At 37.7% G+C, this 25923-nt stretch overlaps 2 protein-coding genes across 2 annotated transcripts; one reads left to right on the forward strand and one right to left on the reverse strand.

The window, feature by feature from the left end:
- Positions 1 to 2408: 2408 nt before the first annotated feature.
- dazap1 (DAZ associated protein 1) lies at positions 2409 to 15284 on the reverse strand. Its single transcript, XM_046857588.1, is given in 14 exon segments — positions 2409 to 2637; positions 2640 to 2714; positions 3643 to 3732; positions 5030 to 5197; positions 5558 to 5707; positions 5814 to 5843; positions 6056 to 6209; positions 8175 to 8257; positions 10733 to 10781; positions 10990 to 11097; positions 11338 to 11403; positions 11532 to 11698; positions 13990 to 14030; positions 15038 to 15284. Coding segments are annotated over 14 exon segments (1347 nt in total). The 5' UTR covers positions 15109 to 15284; the 3' UTR covers positions 2409 to 2542.
- Positions 15285 to 22261: 6977 nt separating this feature from the next.
- gamt (guanidinoacetate N-methyltransferase) lies at positions 22262 to 25893 on the forward strand. Its single transcript, XM_046858188.1, has 6 exons — positions 22262 to 22806; positions 23996 to 24141; positions 24236 to 24299; positions 24394 to 24461; positions 25369 to 25479; positions 25565 to 25893. The coding sequence occupies exons 1-6, from the start codon at positions 22632 to 22634 to the stop codon at positions 25703 to 25705; spliced, it is 705 nt and encodes a 234-aa protein (XP_046714144.1). The 5' UTR covers positions 22262 to 22631; the 3' UTR covers positions 25706 to 25893.
- Positions 25894 to 25923: the final 30 nt, after the last annotated feature.

The following is a 25923-nucleotide window of genomic DNA, read 5'->3' on the forward strand; positions in this document are numbered from 1 at the left end:
TCTTAGGTTATGCAAACCGATTGCTGCAGCAGCTGTCCGGGTGGCTGGTCTCAGACAATGTTGGAGGTGAAGATGTTGGATGTGGAGGTCCTGGGCTGGTGTGGTTACACTCGATCTGCGGTTGTGAGGCCGGTCGTATGTACTGCCAAATTCTCTGAAACGCCTTTGGAGACGGCTTATGGTAGAGAAATGGATATTTGATTCACGGGCAACAGACTTCCTCTAAATTTGCAACATCTGTGGCATTGTGCTGTGTGATAAAACTGCACATTTTATAGTGACCTGTTATTGTGGCCAGCCTGAAGCACACCTGTGCAATAATCATGTTGTCTAATCAGCATCTTGATATGCCACCCCTGTGAGGTGGATGATTCTCTCGGTAAAGGAGAAGTGCTCACTAACACAGATTTAGACAGTTTTGTAAACAATATTTGAGAGAAATTGGCCTTTTGTGTACATAGAAAAAGTCTTTAAGTTCAGCTCATGAAAAATGGGGGCAAAAACAAGTGTACATGCAATAGTATTGAAGTAAGAGCTCGGTAGATCTTCACTCTGACCCATGTAAACCATCAGGAAGCTGGCTTTGGCATAGGAGCATTATCATGAATGCTGAATGCCTATGCTTGTAAATGCCCATGCTAATTAAATTTTCTTAAATGCATAATGATAAAAGCAGCTGAACTCTATCGATCTGCTACAAACCTCCACTTTGTTGTGGCTCCAGTGTTTTTGACTGATTCATTTGTGGCTATTAAAGTCCCAGTCTGGGATTTTAATACTCTAACATTATTAATATATAAATATTTGCAATATTTTATTCGATTGACATTTGGGGTTGCAAAAGACGAATATGCGACAACAGATCAGAATTTCAGCTTTGGTTTCCTGATATTTACATCTGTATGTTTTTAAAGTACGAAACCTTTTGTTGGTATAAAAAATACCGACTTACATCTGGGCAACAAGAAACATGTATTCTGAAGCTGAATAAATAGTTACTAGCTCTGACTGTCTACTCCTGGTTTGAGTCTTGGGTTTGAACTGTAGAAGACTGCATGTGTTGCTAAAGAGGATAAACCAATGTGAAGACCTGAGAGCTGTCTATAGGAGAAAAGTAAATCATTCTGAAGCTGAGAAGAGAGGAAATTTATTAGATATTGTACAAGCAATGAGATTTGGAATGTCTAAAAAGAGAGAAACCACTGGTGTACTGTTAACTAGTCAGTGAACAGGTGGGTCAAGGAAAACAGCAATTGACAAATTTTGTGTAAAATAAATTTAAATTAAAACAAAAGTCACGTGACCTCACTATCCACCTCTACAGGGTTGGGTGAAGGTTTTAAAATCAAGTGTTCAAACTTCAAAGGAGAAATAAGGAAATCATCAGCAGTAAGAACAATGGGGCCAAATTTTAAATTCACGAACTTGAGATGAGCCACCAACCTTCTGGAACCAGTAACCTCTCTCAGTACTGCAAAGATGAATGTGTGGAGAAAGAAAGGAACTGTTCAGGATCTGAATCAGTTAAGCACAGCAGTGGTAATGTCATGGCTTTCTACAGACCCTCTAATCTTTATTGACGTAACAGGATGGAGAAGAGGAATGAAATCAGAATTCTGGAGAAACATTCTGAACTGCATCCAATCGAATTGGGAAAAACGATACAAACACAAAAGAACACAACAGTTCGGTGATGTCAGTGGGCAAAGGAAATGCAAATAAATATTAAATACCTACACTTTTGCTCACCAAAAAAAAAGGGGATGGTCTGCTTTCAAAAGTGACATGTTCTAAGCTGTTTAACATCTAAAAAGTAAATAGAAAGGAAATGAAAGCTGAAATTCTAGATTTTTTTTCCCACAAAAATACATTCTGAAACATCAAAAGACAACTGTTTATATGTATCTTTAAATTGTTTATTTCAAATAAAATTTCTCTCTTTTTTGCATAAGTGCAAAGTGCACTAAAACAGCCACCTGAGGGAATCCACTACATTCTTAAATAAAAACAAGAAAAGCGCACATTTAATAGTACAAAATTCTTTTAAAAAATTGCACAGTTCAGGTTTATAATACATATTTGTAAGTTCTATTTCAAACAATTTCTTTTAAATAAAATGGTCAAAGGCTCAGATAGTAAACAAAAATCCACAAAATTAAAAATAAAATATTTTTGCCCTAATAGAATTAAAGCTGAGGAAATGGGAGACCCTGTCACTCCGCTTACTGTCATGGATCTGTGCTGATGGTTTATCAATCAAAAAATCTATTGCTAAATAGCGCTACCCTAGAAAAAAACCACACACAAAAAAAAAATTAAAAGAAAAAAGAAAACACAACAAATGTGGCCTCCTCATAAAGGAGTATAGTCCCTGTTCATAACTTACACACACACACACACACACACACACACACACACAACCACATACACCCTCCAGTTACATTTAGAAATGTTCATCAAGCTCACAATCCAGTGGCATTTGTGATCAGAACATCGATTCCCTGACGGTTTGTATTGCATTGAGGAAGTCAGATGGGAATGGTCAGCGTCGATAAGGATGGAAGCCCTGGACGTTGTGGTTTTGCCCACGACCAAAAGTACTCGCTGTTGGCTGCGGTGCTGATGTAGGCTGTGCGGAGGGGCACCGTATGAGGCAGTCTGCTGGCTAGGGTCGGCAAAGCTATGTCCAAAGCCACTCAGATCCTGCCCATAACCTGTTTCAACAAATACAACAATGCAATAAAAAATCAATACAATAAAAAAAAAAAAAACATCAAAACATGGATGGAGGTTTCTGAAGATTAACGAGATCGGCCTTTAGAAGAACTCTTTATTACATAAAAAAAAAAATACAAACTGTATTAGCAAGACACTAAACTACCTAATCCACTGATAAAACAGAAGAGAAAAAACAAAATAAAAATATATTTAGAGCAAAGCTATTCAGGGACAAGAGTTAAAAAGAAATGCTTGCACAATCGATCTTCTCAAAACATTTCCCTTAGCTTTTATTAATTATTCATTCATGACAACAGATTAGGCAGCCAGGAACAGTTTTTTTTGGCCAAAAATAAGAAAAAATGGATAATAAGCTATGGATGGCTAGCATTTTCTTTTCAACACATTCAATCATTTGTGAAAACATATTTGTCAACTGGGCTACAAATGCTGCATGAAACAGAGTAGCGCAAGATGCAGAACCATACAGATATACACGTTCTCTTATAATTAGATCATCCTTTTGCCGGCAAAGCAATGCAGAGACAGAAAAAGAAACAAGTTGAAGGACGTTGCCTTTGTATAGTAAACTACAGCTACTAAGTCACGAAAACATGAAATGTAAAGAAGTGTGACAAATTTAAATTGGGAACCAATTTAATACCAAACACACTGAGAGACTGAAATGACCGGTAGCTGTGTTTAGTATATCAAATGGAGAAAAAGAACTGTATGTATACTGTATGTACAATATGCATACAACATATTCATACAGTCTGTGCACAAACTTGCGTATGTAAAATGCATGTAGAAAAAAAGAAAGGGGAAGAAAAAAAAAAACTGTCACTGAAATCTCATGAGTCTTTATACTGTTCAATCTGCTGTTTTATTGGGTGGTTGTAAAATGGAGTAGCTCCCACCTACCTGCACTATATCCCTGCTCATCCTGACCATAAGTGTGAGAAGGACGCGTTGGTCCGTAGGCAGAGGGGTCCTGAGGATAGTTACCCAAGCCTAGCAGGGAGATGAGGAGACCAGGTTGACTAAACCCAGAGAGAGCCTACTTTTGTTACTAGCTCTGGGGGAGAATTTCTTATACAAATGGAACTGCTTTTCTACAAAAAAATCAAAGATCACGCTGCTCTGGCGCTTGAAAAATATTCGATTGAGGTGAGTGGACTGGTCCTTTGACGCCTTTAAACGGTTGAATCTTAAAGGCAGTCACTTGTAATGGTAATGATGGATGGAAGCAAAGCATAAGCATGACACACTGAGCCAGGTGAGGGCAACGCTGCTGCACTGACCAACTCTGCTTCAGTCAGAATAATGAGGTTCAGGTCAGTGCACAACATTTAACATCTGCGATTTGGCAGGTTCTCATTGACACAATGCACTGTATTAATTGTGTGATATGTACAACATCTACATATCCTACAGCGTAGTCTCTGCTATGTTCCTTTCAACCTCTGAGAAACAGGAATCATTCTGAAAAGCATTTGTTGTGTACAATAAATTCAAATACAATTCAATCGTGTACAAATGAGTGTGTATCGTTAATAGTACACCTGCTGTCTACCCACCTTTTCTTACCTACAGCTTGCGAAAGAAGTACAAAACTATAAATAAAACTATTAGCGTCGACGTAGTTACGAAGCTGCTACTTAAACTTTGTGCAAAACAATAATCTGATAATATTCAGCTTTGCTGCAACTAATTACCTGATTCATTATTAAATATGTGAAAAAGGCCAGACACTCTAAAGAGGGACATTTTTCAGTTATATATTGCTTCCTTAAAATAACTACTGTATGCTTAAAGATGAAGATCTCTCATTAAGATTTTGACTGCTATTTCATTTTTACTCTGTGTATATTTATCAGTGATGAGGAGTCAATAAGCAAATGTAATCACTTACACACTTAAAACTGATTTAAGTGATGGACACCTCCTTAACCCTATCTTCATTAAAGGAGGTGTGCCATTGTTCAAAAAGCAACAATGCAACACAGGATGATCTAATTCAAATAAACAACTGATTATTGTTTCACATCAGCATAATTCACACAAACTAACACAATCAGGATATTTTTATCAAATATAAATATTTTGGTGGCATCTACGGGATCATCGGGTATGCAGGCTTGTTTGAGCGTGATGCCATCATGCCAGTTCAGCCATGTTGTGTAGAGAGCAAGCTCTTGCTTGTGTGAGGATCACTGTAATGGGCTAGAACTATGGTGGTTTAGAAAATGGATCCAATCAGCAGTAACAGGAGAGCAGGTGGCCAGGCTGAGGTGAGCCCTTTACTCACCGTACTGGCTATAAGAGAAGTCAGGCTGTGCTGGTGGGGCTTTGCTCATGTCCTGAGTAGGGGTGGTAGCAGGGGCAAAGCCCAAAGGGCCAGCTCCAGGAGTAGTAGGTGGTGGAGGCATTCCTTGGGGTACAAACTGGTCACCTTGTGGCGTGGCAAAACTATACCCTGTCAGTTTGGAAAAAGAAAACACGTTGAAAAAATGTTGCAAAATTAGACATTTTCTAACTCTTTGCAGTAATTTAAAAAGAACACTGCAGCATTAGCACTTTCGGCAAATAGCTTCCAAAAATCTCCCCTTAGGTAATTCAGTGGCTCCTAGTTGTGTAAAATAACGCGTTTCAAAGTTGTGCCTGGCAATGAACTGGAATATTCTGCTTCTGGCATATACCATGCCCAGTGTTTCTAAAACAGGCTCCAGATCCACCATAACCCTGACCAGGATAAGGCACTTTTTGAAGTTACATGTAACATGAGCCACGTTTAATGTATACCTAATCCAATATTAAACAGAGGGAGCTATCTTACCAAATTGAGGTGGTGTGCTGTAGCCCTGCTGTGGATATCCCTGAGGTGCCCCAAATCCTCCTGGTGGAGGTGCTGTGACTAGGAAAGCATTAAAGGGTGAAGGAGGTTGGGCAGCACCTCTGCCTGCAGGCAAAGGAGGACCATATCCCCCTGAGGAATAACGGACAGGCAACGATTACAAAGCAACTCCCTAGTCAGATGGAAGTGTCAAATAAAAAAGCTGTTCTAGAAAATAACTGTAAATAAAATAACCTACCTAACGGTTGCCCTGTGGACACCCAAACACCTGATAGAGAACAAAAAGTATTTTTACATGACACACATTACACAGTGCCAAACAAATAACCTTTGGTGAAACTTTGTATAGACCATATAAGAGAATTGTGCCGCCAAAAAGTGGGGAAACTGTGGCTCAAATAGCAGTTGGCACCTCTGGTGTCTTTTTTTTCACGCTAGAATGTCATGTTCCTGGAGGGAGACTTAGTCGGCCTCACTCACCCTGAGGGCCATAGCTCTGCTGCCAGCTCTGAGCAGGCTGCGCAGCCCAGCCATTAGCTGCACTTAAGATGGCTCTGGGTCCCCACTGATTGGCTCCCAGCTGCCCAGGGCCAGGAGCTTTGTTGTCCCGGGGCTCAGCCTTCTTCACTTCAACCTGAACAAAGAAAAAGACCAGAAGGGCATGAAACAGCAAAAATCAATAACCAATGTGCCTTCTTCACCCCATCAATTACTAATCCTGCAATTCAGCTGAGATAGTTTTACTTAGTAGTAATACAATAGTTTATTAGTTAGAAAAATGAATCCTAGGCCCCTTATTCTACATAATGCTGAAACAATGTTTCTAAGGTACTTTTGAATAAAAGAGAGAAAAAAAGAGAGAGCTTTAAACTAATTAAAGGAACAAAATATTGAAATTTCTTAATAGAAACTGCCAAAGTTCCAAATGTTCCCTATAAAGTGTACCTGAGAAACATCATCTTTGCATTTCTGCTGTTCTTATCCCTTTTAATTAGATTAAAAACTATGATAGAAAGTCCAGACTTACCTTGCTAATGCATTTAAGAACCTCAATTTAGATAAATTTGAAGTAGAAATATGAGAACAGTAGTTTTAAAACTAACTGGAAAAATAATCATCATGCAGAGAATAATGGTGTCATAGATCTAATAAGAAAGGAATCTTCATACTGTGTCAAATACGGAAGGAAAAACACAATGCATATCATTCTCATTCAAAAACGTGAACTATATTGTAACTATGTCTATATTTATGTTTATATGTTCAAAGCATCCAATCTGCATTATCAGAGAGGGAAATGTATCATAGCTCCAGCACCCAACCAAAGGTGTACCAGCCTTAGTGTAAAATGGCTAAGACGGAAATAGCCCGGCTCCTAAATGGGTTGAGTTATTGGGGTCACCTTGAATCAAGAGCAAGGCATGACTTTTTTTTTTTTTTTTTACTTGCTTCTGCAGTACAAAACACAGTGACCTCCTTTTTTGTCGTCCTGCTTTCCTCTTTGTTGACCTAATTAAGTGCCGGTTTGAGCGAATAGTCTAGGCAACTACCTAGGCCCTCTCCCGCGGGCTTCAGAGCTCAGCATGATGCGAGGAAGCACTTGAAATTGTGTCGTCCGACTCCAGAACTGGGATTTGCAGAACAGTTTGATATGTTCCAGTTTCTAATTTTACAACATATGGCCCCCACCTCCCCAAAATCCCATTGCAATAATGTCACATCAAGAACAATGGCCTATGTACTGGAGAACCTGTTTCCTTCAGGAAAACAGGACAGTCAAGGGGAGTGTAGATACATTAGAGGAAATTTTACAATGTAGGACATCCTCAATAGAAAGTGCAAGAGTCTTTTAAAAAAAAAATAATAATAAAAAAGTGGTTCGTCACTTAGAATCACGGCACAGGACAGAAAAATGCCCGTGGAAATTTCAGACTATTGAGTAATACATATCCACCAGTAAGCAGACTAAATGAGCAAATCATGTATTTAAAGCTGAGCTAGTACTCTTGTATTTCAACCCATCACTGCTGGAAGAAACCCTCTTTTAACAGAAAATTGACACAGTATGAAGATTCTAACTGAGGTCACTTCATTGAGGTTTTGCTTAGTTTTTCTTTAATAATATCAATAACTCAAACTGTAAGTGACCTGGCAAAAATGGAATAAATAATAAATGATGATAAATGACATTGACCAGTCCTTTAGGTGAAAACTGATTACATCGTAAGCATTGTAAGACTACAAACAATAAAAAAAAACCTCTCAGGTACAAAAACCTGGATAATGTTACACAGCCTATACATGATCACCTGCACAAAAACACCCAAAGGAGCAGTCAAAGTAAACCAAACCTTGGGTGACTGCAGAGCCTGCACACAGTAGGCTTCACTATCAAAACATCTAGTTTTATGTTTTTGTCTTTTAAGTCAATGTTATGACAAGGATAGTATCAAATCTTGAACCCAGATTCATTTTCTTTTGAGTGTAATCTGTTAAATCATGTTTAAATATGAATTCATGGTTCTGGAAGTAAACAACACTGATGGTCACCCAAGCTTCAGTTTTTTACTTAGGGTAAAATAAAACTACAACTACACACTTTTTTGCCCATGATGTCGTGAAAATGCATGTTGACAGCCTGGTCCACTGATTGTTCGGCCTCGAAAGTAATAAATCCAAAACCTAGCCAACGACCAAAAGTGAATCAAGGTAGCAGGGTGTTGGGACAGAACAAGGTGAAAAAACAGGGGAAGGGGAGTTGAACAAGGTGACACTGGGGGGGTTTGGATTGTGTTGCAGTCTGCGATACAAGCAAAGGTCACCAAACAAGTACTGCAAAATAATTAATACTGTTCTTCGTCTGTGCATTAAAGGTTCAAACCAATCTATGGAATTATTTGCCATGTAACAATGTATTCCAAATTTCCATTTTATTATTAGACAAGCGTGCTTTTAAACTTTAAATTCTTTTTTTTTTTTTTCATTTCTACATACAGTTTATACAGTATCATCCAAACCCCCTGACTGTACCCTTGTTATATACTTGTATAACATGTACAACAAATGCTGACAGCAGCCACAATTAATAACACTTATTAATGATGAATAAAAAATAGTATCTCAAAGCCTTCCCAAAATGAGACAGTATTTTGGGTAAGCTCAGAGAACAGCAATTTACAACACAGCTATAAAAAGCACCACAGAGATAAAAAGGTAGGGTTCAGCTATGAGTCTGTGAATAGCCAGAACTGCATGAGGTGTAACCAAAGTTTCTGCTTTCCTTTTTGAACCAGTAGAAAATAAAATAAAATGTGGTAGAAAGTGGCCACACACTGTTTGCCCATGAGGGTAAAAAGGTTCAAATTAGAAGGGCATTAATCTAATTGAGACTACTGTAGAAAATGACACCCAAGTCCTCATTTTCAAGGTCAGACTTATGAGCAGAGGATGAACCATATAAAACAGTGGGCGAGTTGTTGTTCTGCAGCACCAGCACTACTGTGTGAACTAGTTTAAAGTGATCGAATAACTGTGCAACAGAACTGGGTTGTGAGAATCCCTCCACTTTGGGATCTAACCCGAATTCCAATTAAGCAGCCTCTGAGACCCAGGTGGGGAATTCGAGATTTCTGATACGATACAGAGAGCCTCATCTGTTTAAATGAGCACTAAATATACATCTGACCTGCCACTCAGCTACTTCAGATCAAAATTCATTAACTTATTAAAAACAGAAAGCAATTTCTGTTAGCGTCTGTCAAGTCCCTACAATGTAGCAACCACCTAAACAGTTTGAGACACACACCCTGCATTATAACGCCTCTAATCTAATTTTAGTTTCATATAAAAAAAACTCCAACTAGTTAACAGTCTTGGTGCAAACTAAAACAAGTCTTAAAACTTAACCTAATATGCTGAATCTCACAGCACAAATACTTTTTAAAAATAATTGTGCAATGATACTTCTATTAGAAGGGATATAATCTCACGATGCAATTTTATGTAGGCACTCTGGCTACACCTGCCAATCTGACATAGCAACGCATATTATACACATCTTTTCTGACTTTTATCAGTGTGGTGCCACTGTGAACACAAGACCCTAAAGGAAAAAAAAAAATCTAAGGAAACACAGTTAATTACAATCAAATAGTTCACAAGGAAAATGTATATAAAAGAAAGAGAACTTATTTTACTATCTGTATAGAAACTTGTATTATTATTATTATTATTATTATCATCAGTATAATAACTATATAATACATATGGTTAATTAAAACAAAGTATAAAATTACTACCAAATCTAATGACAAACTATTCATGTGTCCTCAAAGAGACTTGGTGATGGGCAAAAAGACTTCTTGACTAGATAAAGGATTCCCCCCCTTTGTATTAAGCAAGAAATGAGGAAACAACAATTAAAAACACCCAAACACAAAATGCATAAAAGCAACAAAAATGTGATCCACCGATACTTATAGTGCAGATCATTTGCATTGATTTGGAGTTGCATTACCTGAAAGACTTGAATGTTGAAGTAATATTTTGTATTTAACATTCTCAATATTTAATACCAATTATTTGTGCTTGGTCATTTTATTTGAAATTGAAATGCTAACAAGTTTCCTGCCGTCTGCCTCCTTTCACCACCACAGCAAGGGTGTTACACTGTGGAAAATTCAACACTTTCTGCACCTGTCTGCTTCATTTATATCACCCCCATTCAGTTTCACCACTATGATGAAAGCAAGTGAGATATTTGAAATAATCAGTTTTCTCTTCCAAATTTCTGCTATTTATAAGCACAGTGGATCCAAGTAAAAGCAGCTGGAGATCAAGGCTAATGATTTTGAACAAAATGGATCAAGTATTTTAAGATTAATACAAAAAAAAGCAAATGCTTCAGAGGCTGAATCAGTGAAGTCTCCACAATGCACATGTGCCATATATATGTTGTGGATTTGACTTTTCTAAATGCAGGAGCGGTGCAACAGGCCACAATCAACAAATGAGAGACGAGAATTAGAAATGAGACCAGAATGAGTTCTCCTGAAGGGCATCAAGCAAGACTCTTTTTTTTTTCCCTCTTTGGGTCAGAATAGTTTGTCATGAGTATGAAGATAGATGGATTGGGAAGAGAACTAGATCAGCTTTTACCTCGGGGTCTCTGTTTCTCTGCATCATAGATCATTACCACCTCTGTGACCTTCAAGGAGAAAATGTACAACAAGTGAGACAGCGGTAGTATAAAGTGACCGCCTAAAGGCTGATCTAAATTCAACAACGCAGCTGCAAGAGTTAATTTCTACAGTTAAAATGTCCTAAAATAAAGTTATGATCATATTTTACTTAGCATTAGACTATTCTACTGTACAGATTACAAAAACATCCAAGTACCTAAATCTAAATCTTACCACTCCGAATCTGTTAAAATAGTCCCTGAGTTCAGGTTCACCGCAGTTGTGTGGAATTCCACCAACAAATATCTTCTTGGATTTATTGCTGTCACTTTTTCCTCCTTTCTAAAATATAACAAAGAAACACGGTTAAAATGAAGAGCAAAGTGTATACTGTAAATCTAGGGTATTAATATAATATAATATTATTAATATATATATATATATACACACACACACACACACACACACACATACACACAGACACACACACACACACACACACACACACACACACACACACACACACACACACACACACATATATATATTCTTTCATTTTCAAAAGAATACCACAACACGTACCCAGCCATCTTTTGCTCTTGTCTTCTCTGGCTGCATTCCTCTTGGAGTACATGGCTTAGGATCAATCTATGGGCAAAATAGAAACTCCGATGTCCTTAACTTAGATCAGCCTTAAATATTATTTGGTATAATTGAAAATGGTGTGATGAATGAATACAGATGTTTGACTGATAAAAAAAATGTTTTGTTCTTACATTTCTACCATCGAGGTTATGAGGCTTGGTGTCCAGTACAGTTCGTACACAGTTTGGATCTTTGAACTTTACAAAGCCAAAGCCCCTGGACTGATTTGTGCTTTTGTCCTTCATAATGACACAGTCCACAACCTCCCCATATTGGGAAAAGTAATTTCGTAAAGTCTCTAAAAAGAGGAAGAAAATACGGTCATGTCACACCGTTTGCAGCAAATGATCAACACGTAAATTTTTGGGTTTTTTTTCTGCTGGAGCAAATTTATTATCTGACCGCATCTGAGCACAATTGGTTAATTATTTTTAAACAAACATACATGTGCTAGGCATCTAAGTGGATATTAAAGTTTGTTTTTTAATTTACAATGACAATGGTTTATATGGTGTGGGTACAATGTTCAGATATTAAAAAAAGATCGAACAGCTACAATAAGACATGAGGATACTTTTAATTTCTGGAGGGAAATATAACAGTTCTACTACAGCAGTATGTACAAGTGAGTGGAAAGTTTGAAAAAAGTAACAGTGCTGAAAAAAAGTGCAGAATATTATAAAAAAGAACGCAAATACTGAACAAAAAGTGTTATTTCACTTGTGAAATGAAGAAAACAAACTGCACCCAGAAATATAGCACCATCATATGCATTTAAATAATGCATATCTCTTTCAAACAGTACTATAAAATGTGACAAATGACCTTTATCCAGTATTATAAACTGCACCCGATAGAGGATTGGGATAGAGAGATATTAAATAATTCATATTCTTTAAATGCTTAATATTTAAAGCTGCAATCATATGGATCATGGTGGGTTTTTTAAACATAGAGAGGGGTCATTGGCTCGAGTAACTCAGTCATTGCAGCTGAATCGCTAAAGTTGATGAAACTGCCGCATTGGCAGGCTACGATAGAAAACAATAAAAAAGTTCTTCAGCTAGTGAAGTTCTACAGTGTGTGAAGTATAACCTAAATAGAGAGAGATTTGTTACTGGGAGATTTGTTACTGCGAGCAACAAAAAGCCCTAACTGTAAACAAAACCTGACGTATCTGTCCTGAGAATGCAGGACGTTTTCAGAGCTTAAGCTGAACACTAATAAATGACAGAATATAAGGATATTATGAGGACATCCTTAGTCCTTGTCATCTATTCGCTGTCATATTAGTATACTTTTATAAAAAATATTTTTTAACTCTGCACCTCTCTCATTTTCTCCTGTATATTTAGTATTGCTCTTTATTAAAGAAAAAGTCTCGATTAGTCGATGGGATAATCAAGACAAGGCTTTGAGTGGTGCGCATGCACCCCAGTAGCTACAGGTATGCGCCAGGTGCAATAGCGGTGCGCGCGCACTTGCACGATAACGGCTCGGGAGTCTTATAACATTGACGTAATCGAAAACTTGCATAATTATCAGCTTGGGCAATTCAAGTTCTTAAATATTAAGGACTTGAAGGAATAAGGAATGATTCATTTACTATGCTATTATTCAGTGACAATGTTAAGGTGATTGTTTTGTAACACCCACATCGCAAACCAGTGACATTCCCTCAGCCTGGATCCCATATCTGCAAATACGAAGCTCTGTTGCACATTTTATATTATATATCTCAATATCAAAAAGGGAGATTTAAATGGTTTATTAGATTACATATCCTATGAGATTTTAACCCTGGTCCTGAAGTAGCCGCTGTCCTTTTGTTCATCTCCAAAACAACTAATGGGAGCAGAGAAAACAGTAAGGACGTCACATACTCCAAGACCAGATTCAGAAACCTGTATCAAAGTAATCAAATTATTGTGTTCTTACATGCTGCACAATGGCTACATATGTGGCTTGGAACACAAATCCGATCCTCCGCACTAATGAGACAGATTTTAATTTTGGATTTCGAGGACAAAAATCTTTGTAAATGTGAGACCTAAACCACATTTATATGTGGCTCAGGATCAAATACACATCAGATGTAGAGAACACTGTAATGGAAATTCAATGCGGCTTTTCCCCCCGAAACATGTATCCCTCCATCCAGTCTCGGCAACACAATGGAGGATAAGAAGCAGAAAAGCGAATAATTTAATATATAGGATTGTGATTGAAGCATAACTGAAAGAAAACTAAAAAAACCTGAAGGTGTGTTTAAAAAGTGCAGGGTTTATGTAACAGGTGAGCTCTCGCTAAACACAGATTATGAGTCACCTGCAGTTTTGAATGCGAACTGTCAAGATGGGTAGATCCCATTGTGCAGAATATGTATGTAATGTACAGATGTTTCTGAATCTGCAGAATTATTTGGGGTGGTCACTAGTAGAAGCACGAGCGGAGAAGGTTTGATACGGGTCATACGTACGTTTCAAAATAAAACAAAACAAAACAGGTATTTCAGAAGGTTTGAACGTGTTTACAACCTTAAAATGTTGGACACCATCTCTAAACTGACAGAAAGCCCAGCGGTCTTACCTTGGGTCGTACTCCAGTCTAATCCTCCCACAAACAGCTTCCTATGGGGGAGTGAAAATGACAGAAAGTAAACTACGGCACTGATGCAAGAACAACAAGTAAAGTGCAAAGGGGAAGAAATTAAAAAAAGGCAGAAGAAGATTATTTCTATTCAGCTAGCAAGATATCACTTTGAGGGACTTGTGTTGACACTTGTGCCTGGGTTTTATCACAGAGCTGCAGCTTGACACTCGGCTACTCCTTCGGAGAAAACAGCTCGTCATTTCCAACTTGACTCACAGCCCATGAACAAAAGCTGGAACAACTAAAACAAACTAACCCTGACTTAACTAAACCTAACCCTAAAAAACAAACTAACCCTGACTCAACTACACCTGAATGAACTAACCCTGACTCAACTACACCTGAAATAAACTACACCTGACTCAACTACACCTGAAATAAACTAACCCTGACTCAACTACACCTGAATAAACTACAAACGACTCAGCGCCAGGATTAAGACTAAACTCAAAACTATTTGAATTTCTGTCAGACAAATGAGTTTCCTAAAACTAAATTCATGCACGGATTATATGTAAATTTCGAGTTAGCCGGTTCAGTGTTTCAGCTCCCTCCTCTAACACTTCCCCCCCCAATGTAACCTTCCCTGCTAATTAACCTGCTAACACCAGCTAATATCATTAGCCTGCAAATAAATAAGAGTTTGAAAGACAGAGAGTTTTGAATGACGTTCTCGGTACTATGGTCTTAAACTCGGCTCAAATACACATAAAGGTGTACTTTGAATTAGTTTGTGTCTAAACTCTCTTTTCTTTCGAGACGAGAGAATCACCTTAGCGGCAGGTAAAGCGGCTAACAGGAAAGCTAGCTGTGTAGATGACAGTTGATGGTAAGTGTACGCTAGCCTGAACGGTATCAGAGCTCCACTCTCACTGCGCAGGTCGCAGCCTGCTATAGCGAACACATGAAGAGGGAGTGAGATTATAGTGTTATTGAAATAAAATAAAAATAAAAACTCTCCTGGAAACACAAAAAGCGGTCTTACCCAATTTCATCTCCCGGTAGGTTGTTCATATCTGTAGTGAGAGTTGTGGACTGGAGTGCTGGACTGGACATTGGTCTGCTGCCTCGGTCTCCCCAGCTGCCTCCTCTCTGCTCCTACCCCGGGAAGGTCACTCCGCTTTCGGTTCAAACCCAGCCTGCGCAACGCTGACGCGAAGCCACGGGGCCGCCCTGCAGGGGCAGCGCTGCTGGCGCAAAGGATGCCGGAACCTGTAGTCATCGCCAGCGTTAGCGACGCTAGCAATGGCGCCCTGATTGCTGCACTCAGCCGTTCTGCTGAACTCAGCAGTAAATAGAAAGTGTCTGTGATTTAACAGAGTACATTATTATAAACATAGACAGTTCTCCAGTTAAGAGATCCGTTGCAATTTGCATAAAAAGAGGGTTCGAGGACGCAATTTGAACTGTACTGCATCTGCTGTATTCACACTTCTTCTTCTTTCGGCTGTATTCACACTTAGAGAAACTAAAAACCCCTGCAAAAATTTTATTTGTAGATATCTTATCAGCTTTTAACTGTATTTCCCCTAGAACAGGGGCGCCCAATAGGTCGATCGCGATCTACCAGTCGATCGCAAAAGGTAGTGCGGGTAGATCGCATGACATTCAAAAAATAGATATTTATTCATGCATTTTTATAGTAGGTAGATCATTTTGACTTGGTCATTTTATAAGTAGTGCGTATGCTGGAAATAAATGTGTGCAACCCTGCCCCTGGGACAGTAGGATGATTACTTGGGAGACTGACTTTCTTAGTTCTAGAATCCAGCAGGTTAAGTTAGGAGGGTCTATTTCAGATAAAATGATCACTTTGATCGGAGTACCCCAGGGGTGTGTCCAAAGTCCATTATTATTTATATTATATACTAACTCTTGCTAGCTCTATTGCTCTAGTGAGCCTTTTACATAATGGCGAGGAAGAACATGGGTATGTAAACCGGTGTGAAAATTCAAATCTCCTCTTGAATATCGCCAAAACTGAAGAGATGGCCATTGATCTTAGAGAGAGCAAAACCTAACTTGCCCTGTGGAAAATAACAGGGAGCAATACAATTAGTAACAAGCTACAAATACCTAGGTATAATGCTGGACCACAAACGTAGGTGGGATGCATGGACTGATTACGTAAGTAAGAAGCTCCAACAGAGAATTACTTTTCTCTAATGTCCACAGTAAAATGCTTTATGCGTTATGACATTTGTGTGATGTGTTGGTATGGAAATGCTTCTAAAGTTTAGAAGAGGTCACTAGGGAAGGTATTAATAATAGCAAGTAAACTGTTAGGGATAAAGTTACAAAGTATAGAGAGTATATATAAAGAAAGAATATTTAATAAGGTTAACATCATTGTGGATGATAAGAGGCATCCATTGTCTTACACCTTTGAATTGCTTCCATCAGGCCGATGCTATTGTTTTCCTAGATGTTTGAAAAATAGAACAAAATGATCTCTAATTCCCCAAGAAATTAAATTTTAAAGTCTTCTTTCTCTGATGGTAATTAATGTGTTTTATATGTATGTGTGTGTATGTATGCATGTATGTTCTCATAAATCCGTACATTTCATTTTAGTGCTCAAGTACATGCAACATAATATTAGGAGATGGTATCAAAAACGTTTTGAGACACACAAGGCTGCACGCACAGTCACAGGAAGCACCGACCTTTATGTCAGCATGCCAAAAGACATCGTCCTGTGTACATTGGGAGCAGTGCAACTGGTGCTATTCTGACCACGGCTGCAATTCAATTATGGACAGCAAGTTAACACAAAGAGCATACGTGAAATTCTGTGTAAAACCTGTCAAATCCGCTGCTGCAGAGACATTTAATATGACTTTTCGCAAGTTTATAGTGATGCTGCAAGTCGTTCGAGGTGTTTTGAGTGGCACACACGATTCAAGAGCAGAAGAACAACACTGGAAGACCATGAGTGATGAGGAAGACTTTCAACTGGTCGCCATTTTGACACCATTGCGGAGATCCGGCACGACACAAAATTCAATGAATTGCACAAAATTCAGTGAATTGCCTTTCAATATAGCCACAGCTGCACTGCCTGCATTTTAAAAGTGCATTACGGTTTTCCTGAAGTTTTAAAATGAAGGGAAATTGTATGTTCTTGTAAAAATTCCACAGGAACAAAATCACAATGCTTTGACTGACCTTTTCTCAAGATGTCCAGCTTTAATAATGGCCTGATAAGTATATTAGTATAATTTCTTCTACTCCGTCAGCCACTGTGCAATGAAAAAATAGCTATTAAATCTACACTAATATATTGTAGCTTAGGTGGTTTGTTACAGATGCAGTTTGCTAGCTCAGTGTAGTGGGCTCTCTGACCATTCAATCTAAGGACGTTAAAATGCCAATGTTATTGTATGCTCAATGGATGGCCCCGGGGTAGCCAACTCAAAAATGTTAATACAGTACAGTACTTTTGCATTTTTGGGGTGGCATCCGTTTTTTTTGCGGGCGGTTTTGGAACATAACCACCTCGATAAACGGGGGATTACTTCTGCACTGCATGAACACTGTGAAATGTCCTTTTACTGGGGAAACAGTGTCAGTGCTGTAACACTCAGTACATTTCCTAACACAGAAAAAGTCTTCAGGTTAGAGGACTTTGAACTTTTTTGGTTTCTCAGTAACATGTCATTGTTTTTTTTTATTATTATTATCTTTAACAGAAAAAGAGGCAGAGGACAGAACATTTCTTTTTTTTTGTCATTTATCATTGATATTAAAGTAACTGTAATTTGCAATGAAGAAATCAAGTAATAGAAAAATCTAAATGTTTATTTATATTGTATTATTTAAAGAAGCGTTTTGTAATTGTTAGAGCCCTCTGCTGGTTCCAAGGTGAATTACAATGTCAATAATAACATTTATAAGCCACCCTCTTCCCCAACTGATCCTATCCTGTTCAGATGAAAAGATGCATGTGTTGTAAGTTTCAAGGTAAAGGGGTGGATCTTCTAGCTAGAGGCAGAGATAACATTCAGGCTAGAATAATATAAAATGTCATTCTGAAATACAGGAAGTTACAATAAGTTTTATAAGGAATCTAAATGAAAGGATAATTACAAACACATTTAAATATTTCAAACTGTACCTTTGATGTTATTTTTTGTTCTACAATAAAGTATTGGTTTTGATTATTTCCGTACATTTTTGTTTATCTATGTACAATACTATACAATTAGCTGAGAATTTCACCTTTCACAAATTTAATTTAAACCTTTTTTTTTTAACAAATTGTTTTCTAAAATTTTAAATGTTTTTTAATGGATTTCCTGCCCTGAAATAAAATGCTATACACATGATATAATGCCAAATGAAAAGCAATTTAAGAGTTAAAATAGAAAAGAGATGTGAGATAACAGGCTGTGGAACAAATAAGGGGAAAGAGCAATACAAAAGATTAAAGGGTAAATTCACAGTGAACAAGCCCAATAAAACATTACAGAACCAGAGCTTCAGTGTAGTTAAATGCATTTTAACTTTTGCTTAAATGAACTGTGGCCAGGTTTTTATGAATGGTTTAAAAAAGAATCTCAAACTGAGATTCTGCACTGCTTTTAAGATTACTACATGATTAGCGGGAGTCAGTTATCTGACATTATGTACTTTGACTTCTAGATTACTAATATCAGTTTTGAACCATTGGAGTGTGATAATGTGGATTATCTGAACTCTAAAAACACTGATGAGACTTCACACTGAGAGAAACCTCTGTCTGTTGAACAGAAATTCAGCTGGGGATAGTTCCTTTTAGTTCCAGCTTTTTTTTTCTTTATAACACACTAGTTTTTAACCTGTGAGCATGTAGACTGTGGGTGCAGTAGGGAGCATCAAAATAGTCGAGTTGCTGTTAAAACTATTTTGTGCATAGTAAAATATCTAAATATTGTTACTGCATTATGTCTCTCTTTTTTTTTTATCATCAATGTGAACCAGAGATGGCAAAAAGTACATACATCCTTCACTAAAGTAAAAGTACAGATACTCATCTTTTAAAAGACTTTAAAATTAGTAGTGACTGAGTATACTATTTTACTCAAGTTAAAATAAAGAAGTTTGGTCTCTGACGTACTTAAGTAAAAAGTAGCCATTACTACTACCTGTTTTTACCTCATATCATATGAATACAAAATAATTTCAAAATTTTATATCTAGATAGATAGAATAGCCTTTATTTGTCACATATACATTTCAGCACAGTGACATTTGTTCTTCGCATATACCAGCTTGCTCGGAAGGTGGGGTCAGAGTGCAGGATCAGCCATAATATGGCGCCCCTGGAGCACAGAGGGTTAAGGGCCTTGCTCAAGGGCCCAAGAGTGGCAGCTTTGGCGATACCGGGGCCGGAACCCCCCGACCTTTCGATCAGTAACCCAGCATCTTAACCACTGAGCTACCACTCCCCCATAGTGGTAAATCTAATGAATAATCTAAAGTAGAAATCTAATGAATGTGTCCAGGCTGCACATCCACCATATAGAAAACAAGCAGGGAAAAGAAGATGATGATCAGGTGATCAGGAAAGTCTCTTTTCTTAGAAATGTTTACATCACTGACTCCCTCTGTCTCATCCACGTTACCCCCATACTTCCTGTTGCCTTCTGCCCTGCTCGTTGTTATCTTTGTAAACTAGTCTACGCTTGTAGTGCAAGGAAATTATACATCAGTGGTAGGTTGAACAAGTCTCACAATGACAAGGAATAGGTTGATGGGCTGAAAACAGCATGCAGTGAGAAGAAAAAATATTGATTGTGTCACCGAATAGATTCAAACTAAAGTTACGAGTATGTAAGAAGAAGAAAGTACAGATATTTGTGTAAAAAAAATAATGAGTAAACCGAATATTTGTACTTCATTGCTTCTCATCTCTGATGTGAACATATCCAACCTGACCATCACACCTGTATGTGGAACTAAATGATCCAAATTGATATAGGATGACAGTGCCCAAGGACAGGTGACATCCATGAAGACATGGTTTGCCAAGTTTTGAATAGAAGAAACCTGAGTGTCCTGTTGAAAATGAGCCCTCGCCTCAACCCTACTGAACAGCTTTGGGGTGTACCCAACATCAGTGCCTGACCCCAATAAGCACTAACCTGAATAAGTACTAATCCTCACAGACACAACCCAAAGTCTAGTGGAACACCTTCCCAGAACAGTGGAGGCTATTAATAACAGGAAGGGGGACTTAATCTGAAATAGTATGTTCAGCAGTCATATATGAGTGTTATAGTCAGGTGTCCACAAACTTTTAGTCATAGGATGCATAGCAAGCAACAGTATTGCAATTACCCTGCGCATTTCCCAGCAGGGCAAGTTCACAACATGGAGCGGAGCATAACATTCACAATAGCGTCTATATCGCATGACTAAAAAAAGACAATCACCTTGTTGGCTGTAAAAAATTTTATTTTTGCACTAATGCATAAACAGCATTAGTGCAACAGGAGCAATTTCAAATTCTTGTTTAAAAACAACATGTCAATCTGTTTCTGGTATATGGGCCACTATTTATTCCAGTAGATTGAGGTCTGGACATGCATGATTGAGAATAACTGTCTAGAAACGTTGCCAAAATGGCTGTAGAGTAGACAGAATTTTATTAAAAGGACTCTAGTGGTACTCCCTATGGTAGCTGAAGAGATATTCTTGCAACAGCTGTTGTAGTGGTAAAGACCCAAAGTAAAGTGGTAAAGACCTATTTATTTTCTTACATAAAGGCTACATCTGACTACAAGTCAACCACAACTAAAACAGGCATTTGCTTTGTAGCACATGTTATGTAGCCTTTGTCATGCTGGATCAGGTTTTTGTCTGTGAAGTAAAAATTGTACACTATGGCATTATAATATATCTTGCAATTGTGTGCCTCTAACTTTGTGCTAACATTTTGTGAAAGAATCGCATATGGCTGTAAATGCCAGGTGTCCCAATACTAATGTTCAAATAGTGTATCTATGCATGTATTTCCTGTGTTTCATGAAGTCACTGGTTTATATTTTTATATTTTGTTCTTTACGGAGTAAAGAACAAAGCGTCAAAGCTATTGATCTGCTGCAAAACTACCTTGCTGAAAGCATCACATATTTTAGGTCTCAAAGAAAAATGGCTCTAATCCTGACTGGATTATTTTTAACAACAATGAACTACTTTATGTATCCTCAGTCTCGATTTGAGTCTTGTTTTTAAAGTTAACATAAGGGGACTCAATACCATTGGCTTCCAATTATATTTTAATTTTATGATCACAGTCACTAAGGTTTCTGACCCACTTTTTTCTGCTACAGCATATCCTGCCCTCCAGACCTGCCTGATGACCTGCTTGAAGCTTCTGCACTTGTGACTTACTGCAGAGGTGAATTGTCCAGCATGGACATCCTGAAAAAATGTTCATGTACTGTTAAGTTTCAACCTTGGAGAGGGTCTCAGAGAGATGTTCCTTGAAATAATAATCCCTAGCCTGCTCATTAGAAAGCTAAATATGAGTTTACACCTACATTTCTGTAAAATTACTAGCCGACTATTCGCAAATTCGTAGCATGTGTGTGTGTGTGTGTGTGTGTGTGTGTGTGTGTGTGTGTGTGTAGTTCACCTGACATTTCTCATGAATTTTATTTAATAATTAAAATGTAATGGTTCTTGAGGCACAGTTATAAAATACAATAAATTGAAAAAAATTAAATAGTGTGATATACGGTTATAAAGGAATATTACACAATCTACTCAATTAAAATGAAGCCAAAACAGCGTCAAATAAAAATAATAAAAGCAGACTTCACAAATATATTTTAAGATAATACAACCTTTATCCTAAAACCCTCATGCAGGGTAACTGTAATTGGAAAAAAAAAAAAAAAAGGTTTTATTTGTAAAAACCAGAAATATTCAATAAACTTACAATAATAAAATGTGTTAATAATATGACACATTGTCTATGGTTTGGCCTTAAACCTGTTTATGATTGTGTACCTGAATAATCCTGTCAGGGGAGTTTATGTTAGTTTTATAGGTAAAACACCAATTATTTCCTGTTATCGTCCACAGAGACACGCCCACATTCCCCGAGACACGCCCACATCCCCATATATGGTCTTACAGCCTCTCATTTACATTTTGTGCGCTGTACTTTGTAGATGATCCTACAGTCCAAAGGTCATTCTATTGTACTAAATCATATTTCAAATGTCTATTTTTGAGGTTTGGTACTGTAGTAAGACTATGTTTGGACGTAGTGACTGCTCGGCGGAAGGATACCACACTGGAGTGATTGAGTATTGAGCTACACTAAAGGGCTCCACGTGAAACTTTTCTCTTGACATTGTGAACGTGCTGCTCCAGCTGTCTTGGTAAATGTGACCGCCTCCTTCCAGCTCCTTATCGCAGAGGCCCAGTTAAAGTACAGAATATTGTACGACCTCCCTGCGGAATCAGCACTTCTTTCAACATATAACACTCGCCCCAGAGGCAGATTTCCTCTTTTCCCCAACCTGCAGTGCCCCGGACGCACCACATCTACTCCTTCCCCTCTAACCTGAATAAATCATATAGTCATGACCACCTCCCAGCCGATTTTCTCCAAAGGAGAGAACTGCAAGCAAGGCTGGCACGACGCGAGCGCCGATTACAATGAGACCGACACACACCTGGAGATTTTGGGGAAACCCGTCATGGAGCGCTGGGAGACTCCCTACATGCACTCCCTGTCGACTGTCGCAGCGTCCAAAGGTAATTCCTCTTAATCCTGATTTACAGATGAATATCAATGCATTCTTTTGCACTATAGTGTGTGCACATGACACACACACTGGAAACTTGATCAAACAATGGAGCAACAAATTGTGTGCGCGCGTGCAAGTGCACGAGAACGCAATCTAAAGTATTTTAACCGATTATGAATAAACATGCAATCTTTAATTTCCCCTCATGTACACTACAGCTGTGACACACACACACACACACACACACACACACACACAATGCCGGGATCAAAACGAACTATCACAAGGTTAAAGGTTGCTTCCATATGTTAACCAGGACATCTGATTTCCCCGTCCATCAATGAACTACAAAACACAAAAACAGACTAAACACTCTCCGGTTATGCAAATACATGCACAATAATAATTTGCGTATTTATAATTAAAAAAAAAAAAATTTTGCAGCCTTGAAATTTTTTAATTCTGAATTTTTCTAACATACAAAACAGTCTGACCATGCTGAGATTATTAATATTGGTTTTTTTTTTACTATATATATATATATATATATATATATATATATATATGAGGTTTGGATTAAACCTAACATGTATTAAAAAAATAATTTAAATTTTGAAAGTAACTGTAAATAGAATATTTTTGGAAATGATTGTATGTATTTTCTATCACTGCGTTAAAAAAAGAAAAAGAAAAAAGAAATCGGTGTTTGAACCAGTATGAAAGCAAATATACTGATTTAAAAATATCCTATCAAAAGTGAATTAAATCTCCACAATTGACATTTGAACAATTTTCTACCTACAAAATGAATTACATTGTTTTACAATCAACCTAAAGAGTATGTTTATTATTTCCATGAACAGAAATGCTTACACTAGTTCCTAGTTCACTAGTTCTATAATATCTTTGGGAAAAATTGCAGATGGCCCCTAAAAATCCTGTTCAAACCCTGACTGAGGGGCTGTTGCTGGTCACATGCTCACTGTTTCACTTGTCTATTTTTATCCTTCTTAGACATACCATGGCCTCGTGTAGTGTTTCTCATGTTCACTTCTGTCTTAGTTGTAGGACTTGCACTCAAGCAATCATACTACATATTATATAATCATTGGCCTTGACTGGTGTAATCAGTAGTAGAAATCATTTCCAATCGTGAGTTTCTTTATTTAAAGTCACCCTTCTGTTCTGCTGTGTAGGTGGACGTGTCCTTGAGATTGGCTTTGGCATGGCCATAGCTGCCACTAAAATTGAATCCTTTCCTATTGAGGAACATTGGATCATTGAGTGCAACGACGGTGTGTACCAAAGGTTGGAAGAATGGGCAAAGTCTCAGCCTCATAAGGTGAAAAAGGACTTTTGTTTGCTTATTTCATTCATATTGTCATACAGAGTGAAAATAATTGTAACTTATTTATTTATTTTTAAAACCCATACAGATTGTTCCTCTTAAAGGTCTGTGGGAAGACGTGGTTCCCACCCTCCCTGATGGTCACTTTGATGGTTAGAGAAATGCTATAATCATAGTGTTTTGCACAGTGCACATAATGATGCAAACTGTAGTTTAAGTGCTCTTACGGATGTTATTTTGTTACAGGAATCCTGTATGATACATATCCCTTGTCAGAGGAAACATGGCACACTCACCAGTTTAACTTCATTAAGGTAAAGTGATAAAGTATCATAGAAAGGATAAAGTAAACTATAAAGATGAATAAGTGCATTTGTGGCTCATGAACATAGAGTTCGGGTGGGCCTAACTGCTGTTTATAATAATGAAACACTCAAAAAAGTTAAGTCAACCAGTCATTCACCACTGTCAGGCAGCATTCGTTTGTTTCATCAAAATGTATAGTCCAACTATGTCTCCAAAACCACAAAAACAAACAAACCAAATAATACAAAAACAAAAAATACATTGTAAAAAAAGAACATGCATTTGTTTCCTTTCCTACAAAAAAGTCACTTTCAAGCATTTTTGATGTACAAATATTATCTGCAGTATAATTTTTGTTCTTCTAATCTTTGCAATATTTCTTACAATAGAAATATTACATCATAGACACAATTTGTTTGTGAATTGTTTCCTTGTAGCTCCTATTTATTATTTGAAAAAAGCTCATTGTTTTACGATAACGCAACCCTACCCATTTATCTGGGCTTGGGTTTAGTAGCTCAGAGTATCCACTAAAAATGTTCAGATTGAGCATGGGGCAGCAGGATACCTGCCTCAGTGGTCCTTTGTTTGGTTTGTTGCACTTCATATTTTTGACCACTAGGTGCAATGACAACCTAATGGTGCTAAAGAGGTCTAAATATGTGCAGTACGGCTAAGTGAGTGTTTTAGAAAGGCAAACAACTGAGCAACATTGGCTTATATCTGTTAGTCAGATAACCAGTTAAATATATTGATTATTCAAAAACGTAATTAGCATTTCAGCAGAATGTAAAATGTGAACGAGGAACGAGTTATTAACTGCCCTACTTAGCTCTAGGCACTAGTCCCTTTAGCACAAATCTAAATCTCTTTTTCACATTTATCATTCTTGTCTTCATCATTAACATGCTTCAGGCCCATGCTAAGAGGCTGCTGAAGTCTGGTGGCGTCCTCACCTACTGCAACCTCACCTCCTGGGGCGAACTGCTCAACTCCAAATATGACAACATAGACAAAATGTTCCAGGTGTGTATCCTAAGCACAGTGAATTAATATAAAAAATCTCAGACAAGTTAATTACCAAGTGTGCACGTGTGTGCTTCTTTTTCAGGAAACGCAGGTGCCTCAGCTGCTAGAAGCTGGATTCAAAAAGGAGAACATCAGCACCACACTGATGGACATCAACCCACCGAAAGAATGCAAATACTATTCTTTCAACAAAATGATTACACCAACTGTACTGAAAGAATAAGCCACAGGCATGAGCTTACATACCTGTCTACTGTGCTTTTCAATGTCTTGTTTTTGTTTTGCTAAACGCTATCTGTTGTATAGGGAGAAAGTGTAAATCCAAAAATTTTGTATAATTAAAATTTTGTGGTTGGAGTCACAAAATATGTATAAATACACATGCTAATAAAAAAAAAGCACAAGACTGAATGATCATGATCAAAGTATTAATTTCCAATG

This window comes from Silurus meridionalis, chromosome 9 (genome assembly GCF_014805685.1).
Source record: "Silurus meridionalis isolate SWU-2019-XX chromosome 9, ASM1480568v1, whole genome shotgun sequence".
NCBI classification, from domain to species: Eukaryota; Metazoa; Chordata; class Actinopteri; order Siluriformes; family Siluridae; genus Silurus; species Silurus meridionalis.